Source organism: Notamacropus eugenii, chromosome 3 (genome assembly GCF_028372415.1).
Source record: "Notamacropus eugenii isolate mMacEug1 chromosome 3, mMacEug1.pri_v2, whole genome shotgun sequence".
Taxonomy (NCBI): domain Eukaryota; kingdom Metazoa; phylum Chordata; class Mammalia; order Diprotodontia; family Macropodidae; genus Notamacropus; species Notamacropus eugenii.
This window is the reverse complement of record NC_092874.1, coordinates 116,259,338-116,280,571: the sequence shown is the minus strand read 5'-3', so window position 1 is coordinate 116,280,571 and position 21,234 is coordinate 116,259,338. Positions and strand designations below refer to the sequence as shown.

The 21,234-nt window shown below is 35.7% G+C and overlaps 1 protein-coding gene across 5 annotated transcripts in view; it reads left to right on the top strand.

The window, feature by feature from the left end:
• The window catches only part of EXOC4 (exocyst complex component 4), a 945,346-nt gene that overhangs the window by 424,729 nt on the left and 499,383 nt on the right, over positions 1-21,234 (top strand). For all 5 annotated transcript variants that reach the window (XM_072650117.1, XM_072650119.1, XM_072650120.1 and 2 more), the window contains one exon: positions 18,962-19,058. In XM_072650117.1, the coding sequence (XP_072506218.1) occupies positions 18,962-19,058 (97 nt within the window). The remainder of the gene's footprint in view (positions 1-18,961; positions 19,059-21,234) is intronic.

The window sequence follows — 21,234 nt, the reverse complement described above, 5'->3', positions numbered from 1 at the left end:
GATCATTTTGATTACATTAAATTGAAAAGTTTTTGCACAACCAAGCTAAATGCAACCAAGATTAGGAGGGAAGCAGAAAACTGGGAAAGAATTTTTGCAACCAGTGACTATGATAAAGGCCTCATTTCTAAATTATATAGAGAACTGAGTCAAATGTACAAGAATATAAGTCATTCCCCAATTAGTAAAAGGTCAAAGGATATGAACAGGCAGTTTTCAGAGGAAGAAATTAGTTATCTATATTCATATCAAAAAATACTTTAAATCACTATTGATTAGAGAGATGCAAATCAAAACAACTCTGAGGTACCACATCACACCTATCAGATTGGCTAACATGATAAAACAGGAAGATGATATATGTTGGAGAAGATGTGGGAGAGTTGGAACATTAATTCATTGTTGGGGAGCTGTGAGCCGATCCAATCATTCTGGAGAGCAATTTGGAACTATGCCCAAAGGGCTACAAAAATGTGCATACCCTTTGACCCAGCAATATCGCTTCTGGAACTGTATCCCAAAGAGATCACGAAAATAGGAAAGGGTCCCACATGTGCAAAAATATTTATAGCAGCTCTCTTTGTGGTGGTCAAGAACTGGAACTTGAGAGTATGCCCATCAATTGGGGAATGGCTGAGCAAGTTGTGGTATATGGATGTATTAGAATACTATTGTGCTATAAGAAATGATGAACAGGAAGACTTCAGAGAGGCCTGGAAGGACTTATATGAACTGATGCAGAGTGAAAGGAGCAGAATCAGGAGAACTTTGTATACAGCAACCACCACAGTGTGCGAGGAGTTTTTCTGGTAGACTCAGTCCTTCACAGCAATGCAAGGATCTAAAACATTCCCAATGGACTTGAGGCAAAATTCCTTCCACATCCAGAGAAACTACCATGGAATCAGATCGCAGAATGAAGCAGACCATTTTCTCTTGTGTTTTGTTGTTTTATTCTTTTTCCCATTCTCATTTTATTCTTTTTTCCCATTCATTTTAATTCTTCCATGCCACATGACTAAGGTGAAAATGTGTTTAATATGAAAGTATGTGTAGAACCTGTATAGGATTGCACACTGTCTCAGGGAGGGAGGGGGGAAGAAAGGGAGAGAGGGGGGAAGAATCTAAGATATATGGAAGTGATTGTAGAAAGCTGAAAACAAAATAATTTTTTAAAAAAAGAAAAAAATCTCCAAGAAAGGACAACCCTACAGCCTTTGAGGGAGCCCAAACCCAAAGTAGAATTTCATTGTCAAATACAATGCAGTGAATCATTATTATACACTTGCTATGTAAGAATACTGTGCTAGATATTAAAGAAGATCCAGCGTCCAATTTAGATCCAGTTCTTGTCTTTATAGTGACAGCTTGACAGGTCTCTGAAGTTTTAAGTTTTCCAAAGCACTTTACATCTGTTAGCTCATTTGAGCCTCACAATTGCCTAATAAAGTACTACAGGCATTATTATGCCCATCTTGTAGATGAGCAAACTGAACCTAAGGAAAATTTAAGAGTTTTACCCTATTCACTCAACTAGTAAATGTCTAAGAAAAGATTCAAACTTCTCTCTTCTAATTCCAGGGTCATTATTCTTCATGCCATGATGCTTCTTATGGAGTTTATAGTGCAATAGGGAATCACAGGACTTAAAAGTATAACTAACACATGCTAAATGCTTCAGAGTGGTACAAAATAAAGAGCTTTGTAAGGGTGAAAGGATTAAAAGGCATTATTGATTAGAAAGATAGAAAGGTAGTTCCCTGAAGATTTTGCATGAGAGCTGGCCTTCAGCTGATGAATAAGTAGATACTTTTACCGCATTTGGAATACTGTTTGGCCCTGGGCATCATAATTTAAGAAGGATGTTAATAACTGGATGATTATCGAAAGGAGGGACAACATTGAATCCATTTCATATGAGGATAGGTTGAAGGAATTGGGCATTTTTGGCCTAGTGAATAGAACTCTCAGGAAGAATATTATTACTGTCTTAAAGTATTCAAAGGGCTCTTGCTTGGAGAAGAGAGTAGATTTGTTCTGTTTGCCCCCAGAGGACAAAACTAGGATTAGTGAATATGAGATCAACTCAGACTTGATAACCAAAAACAAAAAACCAAGCAAACGATAAAAAAAATCCATTTCCAATGATTAGAACTGTCCACAAATGGAATGGCAGCCCCCCAAGTTTCTGGGTTTCTTTCCTTGGAATCTTCAGCAGAGGCTGGACAATTACTTGTCCAGCGATGAGGATGAAGATGATGATAGCTTCTATTTGTATGCCATTTTAAAGGGACCCCTCAGTCTATGTGGAAATGATCATTAATTCCAAATCACTGCAATGTAATTGAATGACCTTTTACACTAATGTAGCTGCTTCATTGTTGTTCAACAGTCACCACCATTCAGATCATACATAGATTATATAAAGCTAAGGACATAAATAAATTTTAAAAAATCACTTTGAGTGTTTCTAGGATGGACATCTCTTTGTGTGTGTGCATGTCCTATGTATAATAGATTCATGATTAAGAAATATTTTAAGTATAGTTTAAGATAATATTTTCTGTAGGTGAACCAGCTTAGTTAGATTTGCAAAGTTTCATCACTGTAATGTCTGTGGATTAATGAAATTTGAGGCCATCACAGGCCTTCTCATTAAAGGCATTCTCAAGGTATAGTAGGGGGTGTGATCTGAATGAGTGGGAGGAATACTTACATCAATAACGTTAAAGTTCCTTGAAGTACTGAAATATGAAAATTAGCAAACATTTATTGAGTCCCTACTTTGTGCTGGGCACTGGTGTTACCATGACAAAAATGAATCTGTCCCTTCTGTCAAGGAACTTATGACCATTAACGGATAAAGATTTACTAAATTCATGCAAAATCATTTTACAGATTGACTCTAGCAGCTTAGAGGATCAGAAAAGGGCTCTTACTTTTACTCTTTAGAAATGAGGCATAATGTGGCCCTTTATAAAATACTGATTTGCCAATAACATTACTCTCAGCAAAACTCCATAGTGCTTCTTCTGAAGTTTTATATGATTTGAAGTCATATGGAGCTAGATGTTTATGTTGTTTTGTTGGTGTGACAACCACCATCCTTTGCAATGGACCTTTTCTAAGTAAAGATCATAGTTTTACCAGACTTTCTAGTCTGAAGAATTAGAATGTAGAGGTTTTGGTCTATGAAATAGTCTGTTAAAATTGTTCATCATGTTACTTTTTTGGGTATTTTTTTCAATTTATATTCAACTCTGTATTTGTCCATACTAATCAGTCCTTAATTAAACACTTGTTAAATACTTTGTGCCAGATGTATTTCCCCTGTTGTAATGTAAATTCCTGGAGAACAAAAATTGTTTCTTTTGTATAACATCATGCCTGGCACCCAGTAGGCAATAGGAACTTAATAAATCTTCGTTGATTAATATATGTTAGGATTGATCTAATTGAGGCATTTCACTTCATTCTTTCTTAAATTTGGGAAGCTCTGTACTGTATGTACTTTTATACTTGGTGTGATAGACCATTTAAAGCCTGGTGTTAAAATATGCAGTTTCTTTCATAAAAAAACCTAATCAGTAAATCCCAAGTAAAAGCAGTTAACAAGGAGTAAAAGCAGTCTACAAACAGATAAAAGCAGTCTACAAGGATATTCTCTAAAGTCTCCAGAATAAGCTTTCCACCAGTATATTCCTCATTCAAAGGGCCCATGACTAGATCACTAGTCAATCCACCTGGAGATAAAGTTAATTGTAAACATCCTGAGGATTGCTCCACAGCAGTAGTGTCATACTCAAATAGAAATGTCACCTCCCATCTGTACATAGGGATCCCTGTTGACTTGGTTTGAAATGTAATGTCATCTATGTTTTATTTTGTTCTTATTTACTTTGTTAGATATACCCCAGCTGTGCTGGAATTAATTGTTCCAGCCACACTTGTAAGTGTTTTTGGGCTGTATATGTGTGTTATTGCCTCTGCTCTATAGCATCTTGATTCATAGTAGCCCCAGATGATGGTGAGTAAGTGTAGGGATTAATTCAAGCTGTACTATTTCCACCAGTGTTCTGGCCTACATCTGTTAATGTATAAGATTGTACTGGCTATTAGAGTTACTGAAATCCAAAGAAGGCAATTATATCATGAGTTGGGTCATCAAAATGAATTCTGTGTGTGAGGGTTATTAGTTTGAGAAATTTCCTTTTGGTTTCAGTCAAGTGTTCAATGTCTTGGAACATTAGAAATTTGCAGTGTTGGATACTCAGTGCATTGTGCAATACTGATTAGTATTTATTAATCAATTCATTAAGTGTTTAATGAGTTTATGAAATGTACAAGGCAGTATGGTAAATGCTATGGAAGATACCAAGGCAGAATATTTTATCTGTTCCCTAATAGAATCTCTCTTAGTAGTTGACATGAGCTGTCTAGACAACCACAGTATAGTATAGATGAGTGTGATAGAAGCAATAGTATGCTCAATAGTCTCAGAAAAGGAGAGGGATTAATTCTGGTTGAAACAATTGGGGATTTGAGATCTGTACCAGGTTTTGAAAGATGGCTCAGGATTAGGGATAGCTTAAGGAAGGGCAGATAGAAGGTATACTATAAGTTAAGTTTTGAAGGTGTAGGAAGAGAACTGTGAGTAGTTCAGTTTGTATAGATGGTGATGTTTATGCTAGATAAAAGTTAAAAGGTAGTTTGGGGTCAAGTAATCAAGGGTAATAGATACTAGGTGAAGGAGTTAGGACTTTATTTGGTGGGCAATCAGGATCCATTGACACTTTTTGAGCAGAGAGGTAGTAGATTGATGGCATTTGAAGTAGATCCGTCTGATAACCTTCTACTTAAATCCCATTTTGATGCCTCATCATGGCATAAAGCCTTTGGGTTCTTGACGGTCAAGCTATAGTGGGTATTAGCTCTGGCAGATCCTACCATAACTATAAATAAAGACTTCAAACAAGCTCAGTGAAGTTCCTCTTGTGAGAAACAGCCTGGCTACATCGGGAGAGGCTCATCTCCAGCAAGACTGCAGGGTCATAAAGATTTTGGCCAGACTTGCTCTTAAACACCTGTTTCTCATCACGTCTTTCCCAGATTATTACAACAGCCATCTAATTTGTCTACTAGTCTCAAGTTTCTCCCATTGCAGGCCATCCTACTCACTTGTGCTAATGTGATTTTCTCCAGTATCTAACCATGTCACTCCCATACTCAGTGAATTCCAGTGGCTCCCTGTTACCTCTAGGATATGAGCTTCTCTGTTTGGCTTGTAAAGCCCCTGAACAGTCTGGCTCAAATCTCTTCCTAATCTCACTGGACATTACTCTCTGTCCTGCCCACCAAAGTCCAGCCCCACCAGCCTTCTCTCTCTTCCTTCCAGATGCAGCTCAGTCACCATTTACATGAAACCTTTCCTAGTCCCCTATCCACTCACTCTCTCCTTCTAAACCACCTGGGGCTTAACTACTTTGCATTTATTTGTATTTATTGTCTTGATATTTATTCTGTATATGAATGCTTGACTTTCCCCATAAGCCTGCAAGGTCCTTTTGAGTGGGGACTGTTTCATTCATTGTACCTGTGTCCGCAGTACTTAGCATAGTCCCTGGCACATAGTAGGTATTTAATAAGTTCTTGCTGATTGATTTATTAGTGGAAGGGATACCCACAGAAATGTATTTGAGGTGTAGAAGTAAAGCATCTGGCAGGCTACAAGGATAGATTAGATGAGGAAAAGAATGAAAGAAGGCAGACCAGTTAGGAGACCTTTGAGGGAGGTCATGAGAATATTAATTAACAGTGACCAGGGGAATGGGCCAGAGGTGCTCTGTCACTTTCTTGTCTTTGCTGAAACCTTTTCCCCCCTCCTCCTTCATATAAGTCTGCTGCCATGTCCTTTCTATTCATTAATACTTGTTTAATTACTGCCAATTTTTTAAGATGAAGCTCAAATGTCACTTCCTCTGCAAAGTCTTCCCAATTAAAAATGAGCCTTTCTCTTTGCATCTTGCACAGCACTTTATATTTTTATTATGTACCTATCTTTTTTTTTTTTTAAGCAGAGTTCTAATTATTTTTTGGCTCCTCTCCCCTCCACAAGCTTCATGAGGGCAGGGATCATTTTTTACAATCTCTGTATATTCTACTTTATAATATAGTGGGCTTTTAATAATTTTCCCTAAATTTTTATCATCATTATTTGGATTAATAAGTAATAGTTATTAGCCCAGGATACTACAGAACAGTAAAATACCCATTCATACAACAGTGATTACCAGCAGTAGTTTTGAGTGATAACAATGTTATGGCTTATAGCTGTCTGGGAAGATCTGCTTTGGTTTTCTGTGGACATGATGAGAAAATATGTCCTTGCTTGGAATGACTAGGAAGTTTACTATTGCTAATTGCAACTAAACACTGACTTTGGATTTGATGGGAAGGAGATTTAAAGCCACCTGTGCCTCAGTAGTCCAGATGTTTCCAGTGAGGCATGAACCAATGCTGTTTCTTTTAGGGAGCCAAAGCTGATTATTTTTGTCAAGAAGGTAAATGCTACCATGTTTTGCAAAGGGTATTTTGCCTTTCAGTTTTTTTGAAAAGCATTAGATCTCTAACATATTGTTTATATTCATTTTGGCCTTGTTTTAAATTTGCTATTTCACTTTTGTTTTCTCCCCAGTTCTTAAAAATGAGTCTCTTTCAGTGTAGAGAGTGTTTATATTTAAGCATGCCCCAGGATACGTAAAAGACAAAGATAACTTTTACCAGTGACATCTTTCTTCTGTGATTTAGTATATTTATATACTAATCTTTTCTGGTACCTTGGGCTCCAATGAAGACCATTTCACAGGCGAAATAAGATTGATGGTCTCAATCTGTTTCCTGCTTGATGCTTATCCACATCATAAATCTACCACTCAACTGGCAAGTTATCATCAGGAGACACCCATTACTAGCCAAACATAAATGTTAGGTCAGCATTGAGGTGTAGGCAGATCTGATTGGAGAATTTCACTGCATCTTGTCTTTCTTCATATAGCTCTTGCTTCATTTTAACTGGAACTAGGAACAGTCAAACCTCCTTGTCTGAAACTAGAGTGAAGAGAGAAAGCTCATTGGCTATTTTAATCATGAAAGATGAGCCAGCCCTGACATTTCTTACATGGTGCAAAAAATGCCAGTAGTTTTCCAACTCTACATACTTGATATGCTACTGCCATCATCTGTTAAATCTGATAGTACAAGTTGAGTGGTCCACATAACTCTCACAGGACTAATTATATTTGGGGTACTTAAGAGGATAAATTTTCAAAAATCACTTTTTGATATTATGAATTTGACAAACATCAACAAACATGAACATCCATTTTCAAAGAACAGAAGAGATTATATATGCTACTATATAACTTTTTAAAAGTATATAACAAGTATATATAGTATATAACATGTAGTGTGTTTAACAAATTCAACACATCAGTTCCAGAACTGTCCTACTTATCTTCATCTCCGTTTAACTTCCTTCTGTTTTCTTCTGTTCATTTAAACAAAAGTCTCTTTGATTCATTAATGCTCTTTTCTTGAAAAAAAAAAAAAAGCATTTTTAGCATGATTATCATTTTTCTCCTTCTCTCCCAAACAAAAATACACCTCCCTTGTAACAGATAAGCATGATCAAGCAAAAATAATTGATGGAGCCAGTTGTTACTGCTGTAAATGCCCCTTACTCCCTCCGTTATTTTTGTATTGGTGGAATTAGGTTGGCTTGAGTAAGAAGGACAGTTTTAGAAGAGGAAAAGAACCAAAGAGCCACATGCTACCTGACGTAGTTAGAGTATGGATTGGGATAGGGACTTAGATAATGGGGCTGGGGTGTTTATAGATTGATTTCATATAATCATATATTTGTATATACATATATATATATATACATATATGGGCCTGTGATAACTCTGCCTATGTATTTATACCTATAAATGTACATCTGTATGTCTCTATAGACATTTATGGACACACATTTAGGGAGACTGCAAATACTTACATGTTTGTTACATTTTTCAGCTGATAGAGCTATCTTCTTCCCCTCTGATTGCTTCTCTGGAAACAATAAGTATAAACCCTGAGTGACTTCTAAGCTATCTGGCTGCACAGAATTGGAGCTTCACAAATCAAGGTTCTTAGCATGATTTCCTCCATTTGCTATACCCTAAGTATGAATCAAGATAATGGGATAACCATACATTTAGCATGGGCTATTTATAAATATTCTTTAGTGATGAGGACTATATATATATATATATATATATATATATATATATATATATATATATATATATATATATATATACATATATATGTGTGTGTATGTGTATATATATATGTGTGTGTGTGTGTATGTGTATGTATATATATATATACATATATATGTGTGTGTATGTGTATATATATATATGTGTGTGTGTGTATGTGTATGTATATATATATATATATATATATACATATATCCCTTAGCTTCTGATGAATTTTTGAAGCTGTGATGATTTCACAGGATTCATTAGCTCTTAGCATGCATTATGATGATTAGGGTCAGCCTAGTGCATGCAGATGTATGATAGGAGACCTGCCTGATTCATTCTGAATCCTTAGGATCACTCTACTGGCCACTAAAGGGTACTTAATAGGTTTGAGATAATTACATTAAGGGAATCAGTAAAGAATGGAGGGAAAGGAAGGAATCAATGCAATCTCCTTATATAGTCTTAAAATAAAGTGAATTATAGGATAATGTCACTAAGCTAGTAACATTCCACAAAGATTATCAATTAAAGTTCCTTTTTACTTTATTGATCAACCATTTTCCAAATGTGTATCCAATGATTGTGATTCCTTTGGTAATTTTCTTATATCTCATATTTTACTCTTTGTGGAATAAGCCATTTTAGACATATTTCATATATATATATATATATATATATACATATATATATATATGTAGAATTAGATCTATACCTTGAATTCATGGAGCATGACATTTTAGACATATTGCATGTATATATGAAATGTGTCTAAATGCCATGGTCTGTGAATTTCACATATATTCATGTGCATGTTTTCATGTAAAATTCAGAATACTAATGTACCCATATTATCCTCTACTGAAGGAAAATATTAAAGAGAACATATTTTACTGATTGTTCTTAGGGTTGTAGGATCTAAATGCTTTAGCTGTCATCTAGTTTAGTCTTATCATTTCATGAGTGAGTAAACTGAAGCTCACAGCTGAAATACCTTCCCTAAGATGACCGAGAGAAACTATGTAGCAGAGGGGATAGACAACTTGATTTTTGGCTAGGAAGACCAGGGTTTGTGTTTTCCCTCTGTTACATGCTGGCTCCATGACCCTGGCCAAGTCATTTAACTACTTTATGCTCTAGGCAAGTCTCTAAAACAGTTAGAGAAAGTGTCTATATGCTTTTATAGAGGAAGATTCTTCAACTGGAAATTCCATATGCCAATGAAATCTTGGGTCAATGTAACAGCAAGGACCCCAACATACACAGGAGAGCCTGGTATACAGGTTATTTTATTCTAAAAGGAAAGCACCTTTTGAGGGGTCAACAGTCTGTTTTAATCAAGCACATATATCATTCACTTAGTTCAGGGGAAAAAGTCAGCACCCTGAACTTCAGAGAAAATACAGAGAAATAAAGACCAACAGACAGGGCTTCCAACTGGCTGACCATAAGCAATGCACACATCACAGATCAACAGATAGATCCAACTGTCTGACTATACCTACATAGTTACCAGAGAGAGAAGCACCAACATCTGGGTTTTCAAAGCTGGGGGGCTTCTTAGTGGCTACCCAGAGTCTCATCTGGCCAAACACTTCCAGTGAGTAAGCCCCAAAGTAAAATTTCACCTCAGAGTATTTATACACTCTCCAGAGCCTGAGGACAGGACCCTCTGACCCAGTACCTCAGTAGAAATTAACAATAGTTATTGAGGCCTACTAATGTGCAGGGAAGATCTTTAACTCTTCCCCCCCACCCACTATTAAACTTGCTTTAATATTACAGCCAAGTTCCTATTCTTGACCCTACTCTGATTCCTAGGAAAAACAGATTTCATGTCTGGCTTTATTTTTCTTTCCCTCTACTCTTTTGATTTGTTTCTAAGAAGAATAAATCAACAAGTGACTAGTCTTAATCACTCCCAAAAGAGTAGGAAACATACTTTCTTTTTCTTGGTAGTAGGACTGAGGGCTAGGAGTATAGACTGTTTTATATTTTGTCAGATGCAATCATTTTGTTAGTTTTGTCTTGAAGGAATTTTTCTTTGTTCTTAGGGTGCATTTAGTGGGGAAGTACATACTGGGAAGCTAATCAGATGTTTTATGTAAGCATGAATATAAGTTATTATTTAGAAAAATGGAAGGAACTGAAACTGAAAAACCAAAAGAATATAAACAAGATTAACTTAAGCTTAGATTAAACTAACCAAAAACCACACACCCAAAACTAAAACAATAAACACTCTATTTCACAATCAAGTAATTAACAACTACAACTATATTAGGTCTCTACTTGTCCCTATAAAAGAATGCCATCTTCATTTCTTTTTTGAATGTTTTTCATTAGTTGTTCTCCCCCCCTCCCCAAAGGTGCTTACAATACCAGCACATTAAAATTTAGTGCTACTGGCCTTCTTAAAAGAAAATTTATATGACTATAGAGTTATATGTAATTGTAGTAACTGTGTTAATCAAGTCACTCTCCCCTACTTCAAATTAGGGGTAAGATGCTTTGGTACCTTAACCAACTAGACTATGCGTGAAAAATTCTTGGAACTAGAGTGATGAGTCATCTTATAAGATATCAACGTAGTTGACAGAGTTATTCCAGAAATTGGATTGAGTATGGTGTTCTGGTAAAAACCCTGAGGAAGAACTTCTTTGGTGCAGAGAGGAGGAAAGGTGGGAATCTTTGCTTTGACCTTGACCTAGGATTCCTTTTTACTTCCCCCTTCCCCCATTTAGTTGGAGGAACTTGCAAAGTTTTGAGGATTTTGACCATCTTCTGATTGGTGTCATAGAGTTACCCTAGATCAACTGAGAGCAGAGTTTGACAAGACAGACAGGATGTAGATTCATGACTCCACAGTGAGCCCAGCAAAGAAGCTATACCATACATGATAGAAACTTGTTGAGCACTCCACAAAGGGGAGAAAATGACTTATGGCAACTGGGATCTGTGAGCTAGCTATTAACTCATGGTTTCTCTAAGCTTGAGCCTACTTTCCCCTGAAGTCTTTCTTCATCCTGCAGGATCACTTTAGCTTTGGGATCACTTTTTAGCATTTCTCATCAGTGCCCTCTGCTCTGAGGATCCCTATCTCTCTCTGATTGGAGGGTCCAGAGATCCTCCTACAACCTCTATTTAAGGATGATGCCCTGTCCAAATACCTCTTCTTTTCCCATCCTGGTTTTTAGCTTCCCTTAGTATAATGTCTTCCTTACTAGATTGTAAGTTCCTTGAGGGCAGGGACTGTCTTTTGCCTTTCTAAAAGCTAGTTTAGAAATATCTATCTGTCTATCTACACATATACTGAATTAATTAAGGTGGTACTATAAGAACAGTTGGTACAAAACAATGTCCCCAAAATCTGCAAAACATTCTCGTTTGACAAGTAGTCAATCTGTCAATAAATATATATTGAGCACCTACTATGTGCCAGGTACTAAGGTAAGAGCTGAGAATTAAAGAAAGACAAAAGATAGTCACTACCCTCAAGGAGTTAACAATCCAGTGACTGAGACTAAATTGATTATCTACTGATAATCTCTAGGAAAATACACTGGTGGGGGCTCAGGAACTATAACATCAGAAGAGATACTTCCCTCCTCCCTTCTCCCAATCCCTTAGCGATATCCCTAGATCTGTGTCAGAAAGTAGTATATGAGGTTTGAAGATTTGATTCATCAGTGAGAGTGAGAGCTGGGATAAATGTCTTTGCACATGTATTACAAATAGAATTGAAAAGGGAACTTAGATATCATCTAGTCCCACCCCTTTGTTTTATAGTTATGTAATGAAACTCTGATAAAGAGAAGTGCTCAAATCACAGAAGTAGTTAATGACTACTGAGATCAGTCTTGGTCTCAGTATGTTCTTGACAGAGTTTATAAGGGAAGAAGAACTCAGGAAAGGTCGTGAAAATCTAAGAAGAGAGAAATGCTGAGTAAGGGTAAGGGTCTTGTAAGAGTAAGAAATAGGGTCTTGGAGGAAGGGGGGAATAGATATACAAAGTAATTAAGTTCTGTAGTATTAGTATTCCAGATTAGGTACATCAGGGGTTAAATAGATAATTTTTGTGGGCTCGGTTTAGACCCTAAGCACCATTTATATTATTGATTATAAAGGGAAAATACTTCCTGATTTCCAAGTAACCAGCTTAGAAATAAGCTTTAAAGACACAATTTATTTATGAATTGGGAGCTATATTGATTTTTTTAAATGTACATTATAGCTATCTTTATCAACAACTAACATTTATTATATGGTTATCAGGAGTATATGGCTATCTTAACTTTATTATCCTCAAATTTGTGAGCAACGGTGTAGATAACATTGGATACTTATTTGGGTTGCCTCCTTTGTAATAGCAATGTTATTTCATGAAAATATGAAAATGTGCAGAATGCATTTGATTCTCAAATGTGGTGGTGGAAATCATCCTTTGGAAGAGTGTCTTCTGCCAATAAGATATGACTCATTCTATCTTCCTTCATTATTTTTTGAATTGATAAAGTGGAGTGCATTAAGTACAAACTGTGGAAAAATCTAAATGCCTGGAGTTTGAAAATGTTCTTTAGAGCCATAGAATATTGAAATTGAAAGGAACTGTAGAGATCATCCTATTTCTTCTCTCTTACTTAGTAGACAAGGGGAAATCACTTGCCCACGGTTACACCCCTAGTTATCAGCAGAGCCAGAATGTGACTCTGGGTATCCTGACTTGATTCCAACACAACACTGCTTTCACTATTCCCTGCTTCTTAATAGTTCAGTAAGTGGAGCATTGAGCTAGGAGTCATACATAGCAATAATATTAACAGCTGACAGTAGTACTTAGTGCTTTAAAATTTGCAAGGCTTTTTGGCCTAAACTAATTCACTAGAGCCTTACAAGATTGGGGGTGGGAGGGAGGGCGCAGCTGATATCTAGTCACCAAGGCTCAGAGAACATCTTGCCTATAGTCACATAGTTAGTGAATATCAGCACCAAGATCTAAATCCAGACATTCCTGTCTCAAGTCCAGCCATTTCTTTGCATCCCCAAATTGCTTCTCCAAAGTTCTTCCCTAGAGCTACTCTTACCAATTAATGAGTCAGTGTATTCTGGGTTCAGAATATTATGTGTATTTGTGTCTTCTACATCCTTCCAAGACACTCCTTTCTTTAATCCACTAGAAGTCATCACCACCTAATCCTATACTTTGTCTTTTGCTTTTGCATTTTTAACACCTTCATACCTAATTAGTGATTATTAGTAATTAAAACTTTGAGGGGGAAGACTTATTTCAGTCTCTTCTACAAGTGTTGGCTCTACACTTGTGTAATGCTGCCAAACAGATAAGATGAATGTGTTTTATTCATTGCTGTAAAGTTAGTCCTAGTCAGTGATAATCATTAGTGCTGGGTGACTTACTGTAACAGGAATAGCACCTTTTTCTTAATTTGAACCTGCATTTCCTAGTTCATGCTTCAGTTGTTCATGCTTTAGTTACTTCCTTGACAAGTCAGTGACTCAGTCTATTGGAAATTGCAAAGTCTTTCATTAATAAGAATTGGATGATATCCCTTTGATGAGCTGTTTCTCCTTTTAGACTTCTTCCCCACGTGTAAATTATTTTTTAGATTATTCTGGAATTAAAATTTAGGGAGCCTACTTTTGGAAAAACTCTTAGTTGATCTGATAACTGTTAAGAATCTCATATATTTTTATTCACTCTTTGCACATTTGTATAAAACATATACAAATAGTGTTGGACAGCAGGAAATGGAAAAAATGTCAAATATTACTGTAATATGTCTTAAACATCTCTCAGGCTAACAAATTTGAGGACAATATATAGTTACAAATGTACTCACATGTTCTTAATAGTAACTAATCAACATTTTGTACATCCACCTCACTGAAAATTTTTCTCTTTATCTATTTGTTATCAGTGTTTATCTCAGAAATGAACTTAAACTGTCTGGTTCTTATGTTTAACTGACTTTCTGTTTCTTAATGACTTGAAAAGACTTGCAACAGGAATTGGTTCTCTATGGACATATTTTGTCCCAGATAGAAAGTATGGAATAGTGGACAGAAATCCTGCCCGTCGTCAAGAAGACCTGTGTTCAATTCCTGTTCAATTCTATCAGATACTGCCCTTATTATAACCATGGCCAAGTTAGTTAATTTCTCAGTGTTCTATACAACCCTTCAAGACTAAACTGCAGAAAAATTGCTGATCTGTATTCTGATGAAATAAAATTCAAATCTACTACCACCTCCAACAAACTACTTAAACATTTATTTTTGAAATACATATCGATCAAGGTAAAAGACAGACAATAGCAGTAGTATGTTTCTAAATGTGTAACAACCACCTCTCTGGGAAAAATGTACATGTGACATAACATAACACAACATAATTTTTTATTTTATCTGAATTATCAACATGTTCTTTATCACTTTAAGTCTAGAAGATCAACAAAACAGTATATCAAGCCCAGATTTGGAGCATTTACCAATTTCCAAGATATGCAAAATTGAAAGTTTAGCAATCGGCTCTAATAACATGGATCAAAACCGCCTCTAGCATACCTGTGCTTAGTAATCACTGACATTCTGTCTTGTGAATAGTGATTGATTTTAATTTTATGGAAGTCAAAGCTTTGGATTCTTTTAAATAATTTATCAGTGTTTACCCTTAAAAATATAAGAAAATACAGAGTAATAGAAAGAACTAACTTCATAACATTTTAATCTCATGGAACTTTTCTTTGTACAGTATGCATTTCCTGAGTAGTTCATAGTAACCTTAGAAGTATCCAGTATGCCTTGCTTTCAATTCTGAGTCCCTTGAGTCATCCTGTCATGCTCTCATTTTTTGAAACAGAAAATATAATTAGATGCAGTTTTTCCCCATCTTTCTGCTATATGTATTTCACACATAACACTATTGTCAATTTTTCTTTCATTTCAGCTATCTATCATCATTCAAATTTTTCTTTGGTATCTTATCACCAGAGTTGCCCATCACCTAGGCATTCTGACAGAGAAGATTAAGCTATAAACATAATAAATGAGGTACAGGGAAAATCTACTTTTTCTCTCTGCTCTTTTGGAGATTGAATAGCATGTTACTTGACAGTGTCCATGACAGATACTTCCAGATTATTGAAAAGCTCAAGAAGAGAGGCAAGTCATACTTTTATGGCTGAATATTGAAATTTGTACCATTGAATTATGCCATCCTTCCCTGATCTGTGCCACCCTACTGACCTCTTATTCATTCTATATTTCTTCATGATTCTGGCACGTTTCACAGTCTTTCATGCCAGCCATGCATGATTATGTTCTCCTCAAAGATGTCAATTTACACATTGGTCTCCCTTTTGACATCTTGTCTTCACAGTTTTTTGAACCCCTCCACTCTCAAGGCCTCCTTCCATTTTTGTAATATCTACTTCACTTACCTAGTGGGTGGGCATAACTTAGCACTGTCCATCGCTTGAAATTGTCTTTTTAAAATCCTGAACTCTAAGATTCTCTTCCTCTCCAGAACTCCTCACCCTCTTACCCCTTCCATATTTATTCTCATTTCTCATGATGCTTTCATTGATCCTTCAGCTACTGCAGTCAATGTACCCTCATTTCCACCCTTCAGTCCTTTACCATAATACATTCTTCCTACTTTTGAACTGTCAGATGCTTCTGGAGGAAATCACAAAATGTTGACCTTCGGTACTAGATCCACTGAACGTCAGCTATCTAATCTCACCTGTCCTGTGACAACTTCTTGGCCGTTCTTTTAGTCACTTCTTATTGACTATATTGATAATACCATGGGCAGTAGCTGTTCCAGCCTTCTGAAGTCCCTATCTCTAACTCTTTCCTTCTTCTCAGGAACTGACCTCCCCTGTTTTGCTGAGAGTATTAAAACTATTTGATGTGAACTCTCTCCTCTTTAATGCCTCCTGCTCTTTTCTTTCCAGCATAAGAACAAGAGGCCTTCCTCCTTATTAAACTAATACCTCTATTCCCACATTCAGGCCTATCTCCTCCAGGCTCTATAACCTTGCTCTCTCTCTCTTCAACTGCTTATTTCTTCTATCTCTTCCTCTCTCTTGAATCCTTGTCCTCAGTTTACAAGCATGCTCAAGTCTTTATATCCTGAAAAGACTTTCCCTGACACTGCTATTAAGTTATTATACTAATTTTCTTCTCTCTTTTACTGCTGTGTTCCTTGTAAAAGGAGTCTACACTTTTTGCTTCCCGTTAATCATCTCCTCCATTCATTTTTCACCCCCTTGAAAAGCTCGAATTTGCTTTATGTTAATCATAATGAGACAATGTACAAAGCAGGAGTTTAGGAAAAAGAGCAGGCATCTATGGATGGAACATTCTGAAGGCTACACATAATAGGCAGAATTTATATTTCTTGAAACAAGAGTAGGATTTAGATGGCCAGAGAGTTGGACTGAGAGGGTTTGTCACAGAGAGAGTGAAGGGAGTGAGGGTAGAAGCAGTGTATTTTGAGAAAAGATCCCAAAGGAGAGTTTATGGGGTATGTTCAAGAGATACTTAGAAGACTAATTTGCCAATTTCTGAGTTGTGGCTGAATTCATTTATTGAGCAACAGCTGAGTCCTAACAAAAGTTTTTGTATTGAACAAATGGCCGTGTTAATTTGGTGGGGTTGTATTGGGTTAATAAAGAATTACTGATGCTTGTTTTTGGAAAAGATTTCTTTCTTTCATATATTAGTATTTAGTGACTCAAAATAAGCTTCTAATAGTCTTTCAAAGTTGTATAGGTTATTGAGTCTTATGAGACAAAAAATATGGTTGTGTATCTTAGAAATGACAGTGAAGAATGGGGATAGAAAGGAAGGGGAAGATGATTGATTGAGTAGGAAAGCAGACATGTTTGTTTAAAAAAAGGTACCATCATTCACTGATTTTTTTTTTCTTTTTGCATTTGTTCCATATGTTCCTTAGTGGTGGGTTTTATTGTTGTTTTTAAATCAGAAAATTAGCTTCCTCCCCAATATGGGCACTTTTGACTCAGTGACATCACTGAGCATACAGACATACCCTACCTTTACTTTATATTTAATGACTCAAAATATATATTTTAACAGACAGAGAAAAGCTTCTCAGCTTGCTATCTAGAACTGTATATCACATGCTGTATACCAGCTTCTTAGCCAAAATAAACAAACAAAAAACTAGTGCTCTAATTAGTTGGTAGAAATATTGTGGTAAACATGTTTGTATTCATATTTCCCAAAATAATTTGTCCACAGAACAACTTGGTTTTAAAATATATTTCTGAAACTTATAAATTCTCGTCTGAGATTTGAATTGTGCCTCTTTTGGAAAGGGAAAATAGTTTTCATACCAGAAAACTGTCAAATGTAATAACCATTTTTGATATATAATTTCGTACTTAATTTTCTAGTGGGGAAACACTTGTTGCATAAGGGTGTTCTCCCATGGGAGACGCATGTTTTTACATGGAGCACAATTTAGCAAATGTCTATGGAGATAGTTAGCTTTCCGATAAATCTTATACTGTTTTGTTGACTTCTAAGTCTTGACAGTGTGTACAAATATAGGTCAGTTTCCTTGTGTGTCTGTGTCTTCTGTAGTATTCAAATAGTTGATATGTATAATTTATTTTTATTTTTTAAAGTATATCTTCAAAAATTTGTGTCTGGCACCATTGAAAAAAAATTATTAGAATAACATTTGCAAATGGTGGTTGTATGTTTGTATTTCAGAATTTAAACTGATGTGATACTAATTAGGGTGCAGTGCAGATTGACATCCCCTGATGCCCTTATTGTGAAAAGTAGGGTCAAATTCTTAAATTAGTAGCAGTATGTTAGTGGAAATATCTGAGAGTTGGAATGGATTTTAGAGACTATCAAGCTCACCTTCTTCATCTTACAGGGTGTAAATGAGGCCCAGAGAAATTGAGTGACTTGTGCAAATGATGTGTCCAAGTCAGTTTGCTAGTTAGTAGTAAAGCCAGAACCAGGATTTATATCCTATTGATTCCTAGTTCCTTGCTCTAGTTCTATTATGACTTTTCCTTTAGAAAGCCCTGTAACGCCTCTTATCCATTTGAGTGGTACAGAGGCATAGTGGATTAGGTATTGGACTTGGAGGAATGGAAGCCTTTGGCTCAGATCAGCCTCAGACACTTACTAGCTATGACCTCAGTGAAATTGCTTAACCTCTTTGTGCCTCAGCTGTTTTCATATGCAAAATAAGAAGTTTGAACCTAATGGCTCCCAAGGTCCATATTAGCTTTATATCTATGATCTCATAATCCTATCTGCCAAAAATTGCATGTAGTTTATTGGCTAAGTAATACCCTGATATCCTGCTAAGCTCAACTCTGAAATCAACTTGGCTTAACCAACCTGTTCCTGAAACTTCTCACTCAGTAAAATAAGTATAATTATAGCAACTTGCCATTATAGTACTATGAGGAATGACATAAAAAATGATACAGAATTATTTAATAAATATTATTTTAGTATTGTCTATTTTTCAGAGAGAATGCTGCTCACTGACAATGTGTCCCAAGTTTTATGATCTTATTTTATTACTTTTTTAAAAAGTTACAGTTTGGTAAATAATTTTTAAAAATCCTTTTTTAAAGGAGGACCTGATGACAACTTAATTGAAGGTGGAGGAACAAAATTTGTCTGCAAACCTGGAGCTCGAAACATAACTGTCATATTCCATCCATTACTTAGGTAAGATAGAACCTGTAAGTGGTCTGTATTTTTATTATTTATGCCAATGTGTTGAGTGTCAGTAGTGTTATTTTTCAGTACTCTGCATGACCTGAAAAAGGCCTATTCCATTCTCTAGAGTTTTTCTATCAAAGTTATTGAGCTCATTGGAAGAAAGTAAATCATTCAAATATCTCCTCAGGTCTCAGATGGAAAAGTTTCTAAGTATTTATATTTGATATTTTTTTCTTTTCTGAGATAATGCATCCCTAATTTACACTATGGATATCCTTTGTGAATCAGGAGGTTTTTGAACAAATACAGTTGTCTCTTTATCCAGGGGAGGGGGTGGGCAAAGGGGGGGAAGCAAGGACAATACATTAATCAAATTTTCAGCGTTTTATGATGAAAACAAATGTGGGGTGAAATGAAGTCTTTTAATAGAAAGTACATTTTGGTTCCATGATATAAGACATAATATTTTCTTTTTCTGTTAAAGAAATATTTATCCTGAAAATATTTATTGATACAGATATAGAAGATAATATTCTTTATTTCTGTTCTCCATCATGGATTGGAAGATATCAGTGCTGTGTATTTTCAGATAATGACTCAAATGGGATCAAGCTGGTTAACTTCTTTTGGCGTATACCTTAGTTGTCTTTCATTAACGCTTTTGGGTCAGTCAGACAGTATTTCTAAGTATGTGGAGTAATAGTTTGATAAATGCTGTTCTAATTTAACCCTGCTATAGTTGGTTTCACTTAAAAATGTAGACACTTTACTTTTTGATAGTCTTAGGACCATCATTACCAATCCTCTTCTCTCTGTATCAAAGAAAGCTTATTAAATACATTTTTTGAGAACTCTTCTGTTTAGCTAGAGATTAGACCTCTACATGGATGTCTAGTTCATAAATAACATCTTCAAGTTGAAGTCAAGAAGACCCAGGTTCAAATCCTACCTCTAACGATTATTAGTTTTGTGTGTCCCTGCCCACGTAAGTCTCTTAACTTAGAAGTGATCCAAGGAAAATTCCTAGATCCTTATAATTAGAATATTTTTGTTTGTGATCTGGTTCATGGATGGAGTTCTCTATCCTGTGGAAATCCTAGCTCCTTTCCTTTAATATATGATACTTCTGTAGACACAGAGGAGATAGAATTATTGTTCATTTGAATCTAGTCAAGCAACTAGTTATTTTTTCCCAAATTTAGTAATTCATTTGTTTTCAGTTTTCAGTATTCATTTCCATAAGTTTTAAATTTTCTCCCCTTTCCTTCTCCTTCCCTCCCCAAGATGGCATGTAATCTTATATGGTCTCTGTACATACATTCCTATTCAATACATTTACACACCAGTCATGAGCAACTAGTTATTTTGAAAATCATTTTGATTCAAGTTATCTTTAGAAAAAAAAAAAACAGTTTGAATTAAACTGAATTTTTTTCCAAATAAATCTTTATGCAAAAATACACAAAAAGCAAGTTACAAACAATAAAAATGGTAGTTGTCAAGAAACTTCTTCAATTTTGAGATAATTTTTATAATACATATTCCAAGTCCTTTAAATATATATTGTATGTATGTGTGCATGAAAGAAACTGAGACCTTAATAGACACATCTATGTAAGGGCTAATTGATAAAGGGCTTCTGATAACACTTGTCACTTGTCGTTAACACTTGTGACTTACATCCTTAGACAGCTCCAGTTTAAATAATCCTGGTAATAAACACCAACTGGCTGTGGTAGTTAGTTTATTATACTCTATTTCCCAGTTGCATTGATCTCTTTTACCCGCCAGTGCTAATTGTTAAGAAGAGCAAAAAAAAAAAAAAAAAAGCCTTAATTATTATAGCTATTTCTTAACCTAAATTTAACCCTACCACTAACCAAGAATACATAGAATTCACATGCTTGTGTGCCTTACCTGTGTACCATCTGTTACTTATTTATTGTTGTATACAATAGCTACTAGCCTTTAGTAAAGAACTTTTCCAAATTTTAAGGATATTTTAAGGCTGAAATGAGAGATTTACACAAAATAATAGAGTTGGAAGGGACCTTAGACCATCAAGTCCAACCAGTCTTCAAGAGGAATCCCTCAGTGGCATCCCAGATAAGAGATCAAATAGCATAAGCCTCAAAGCTTCCACTGTGTGGTTTTCTTCCCCTCGCTTCCCAAGACAACCCCA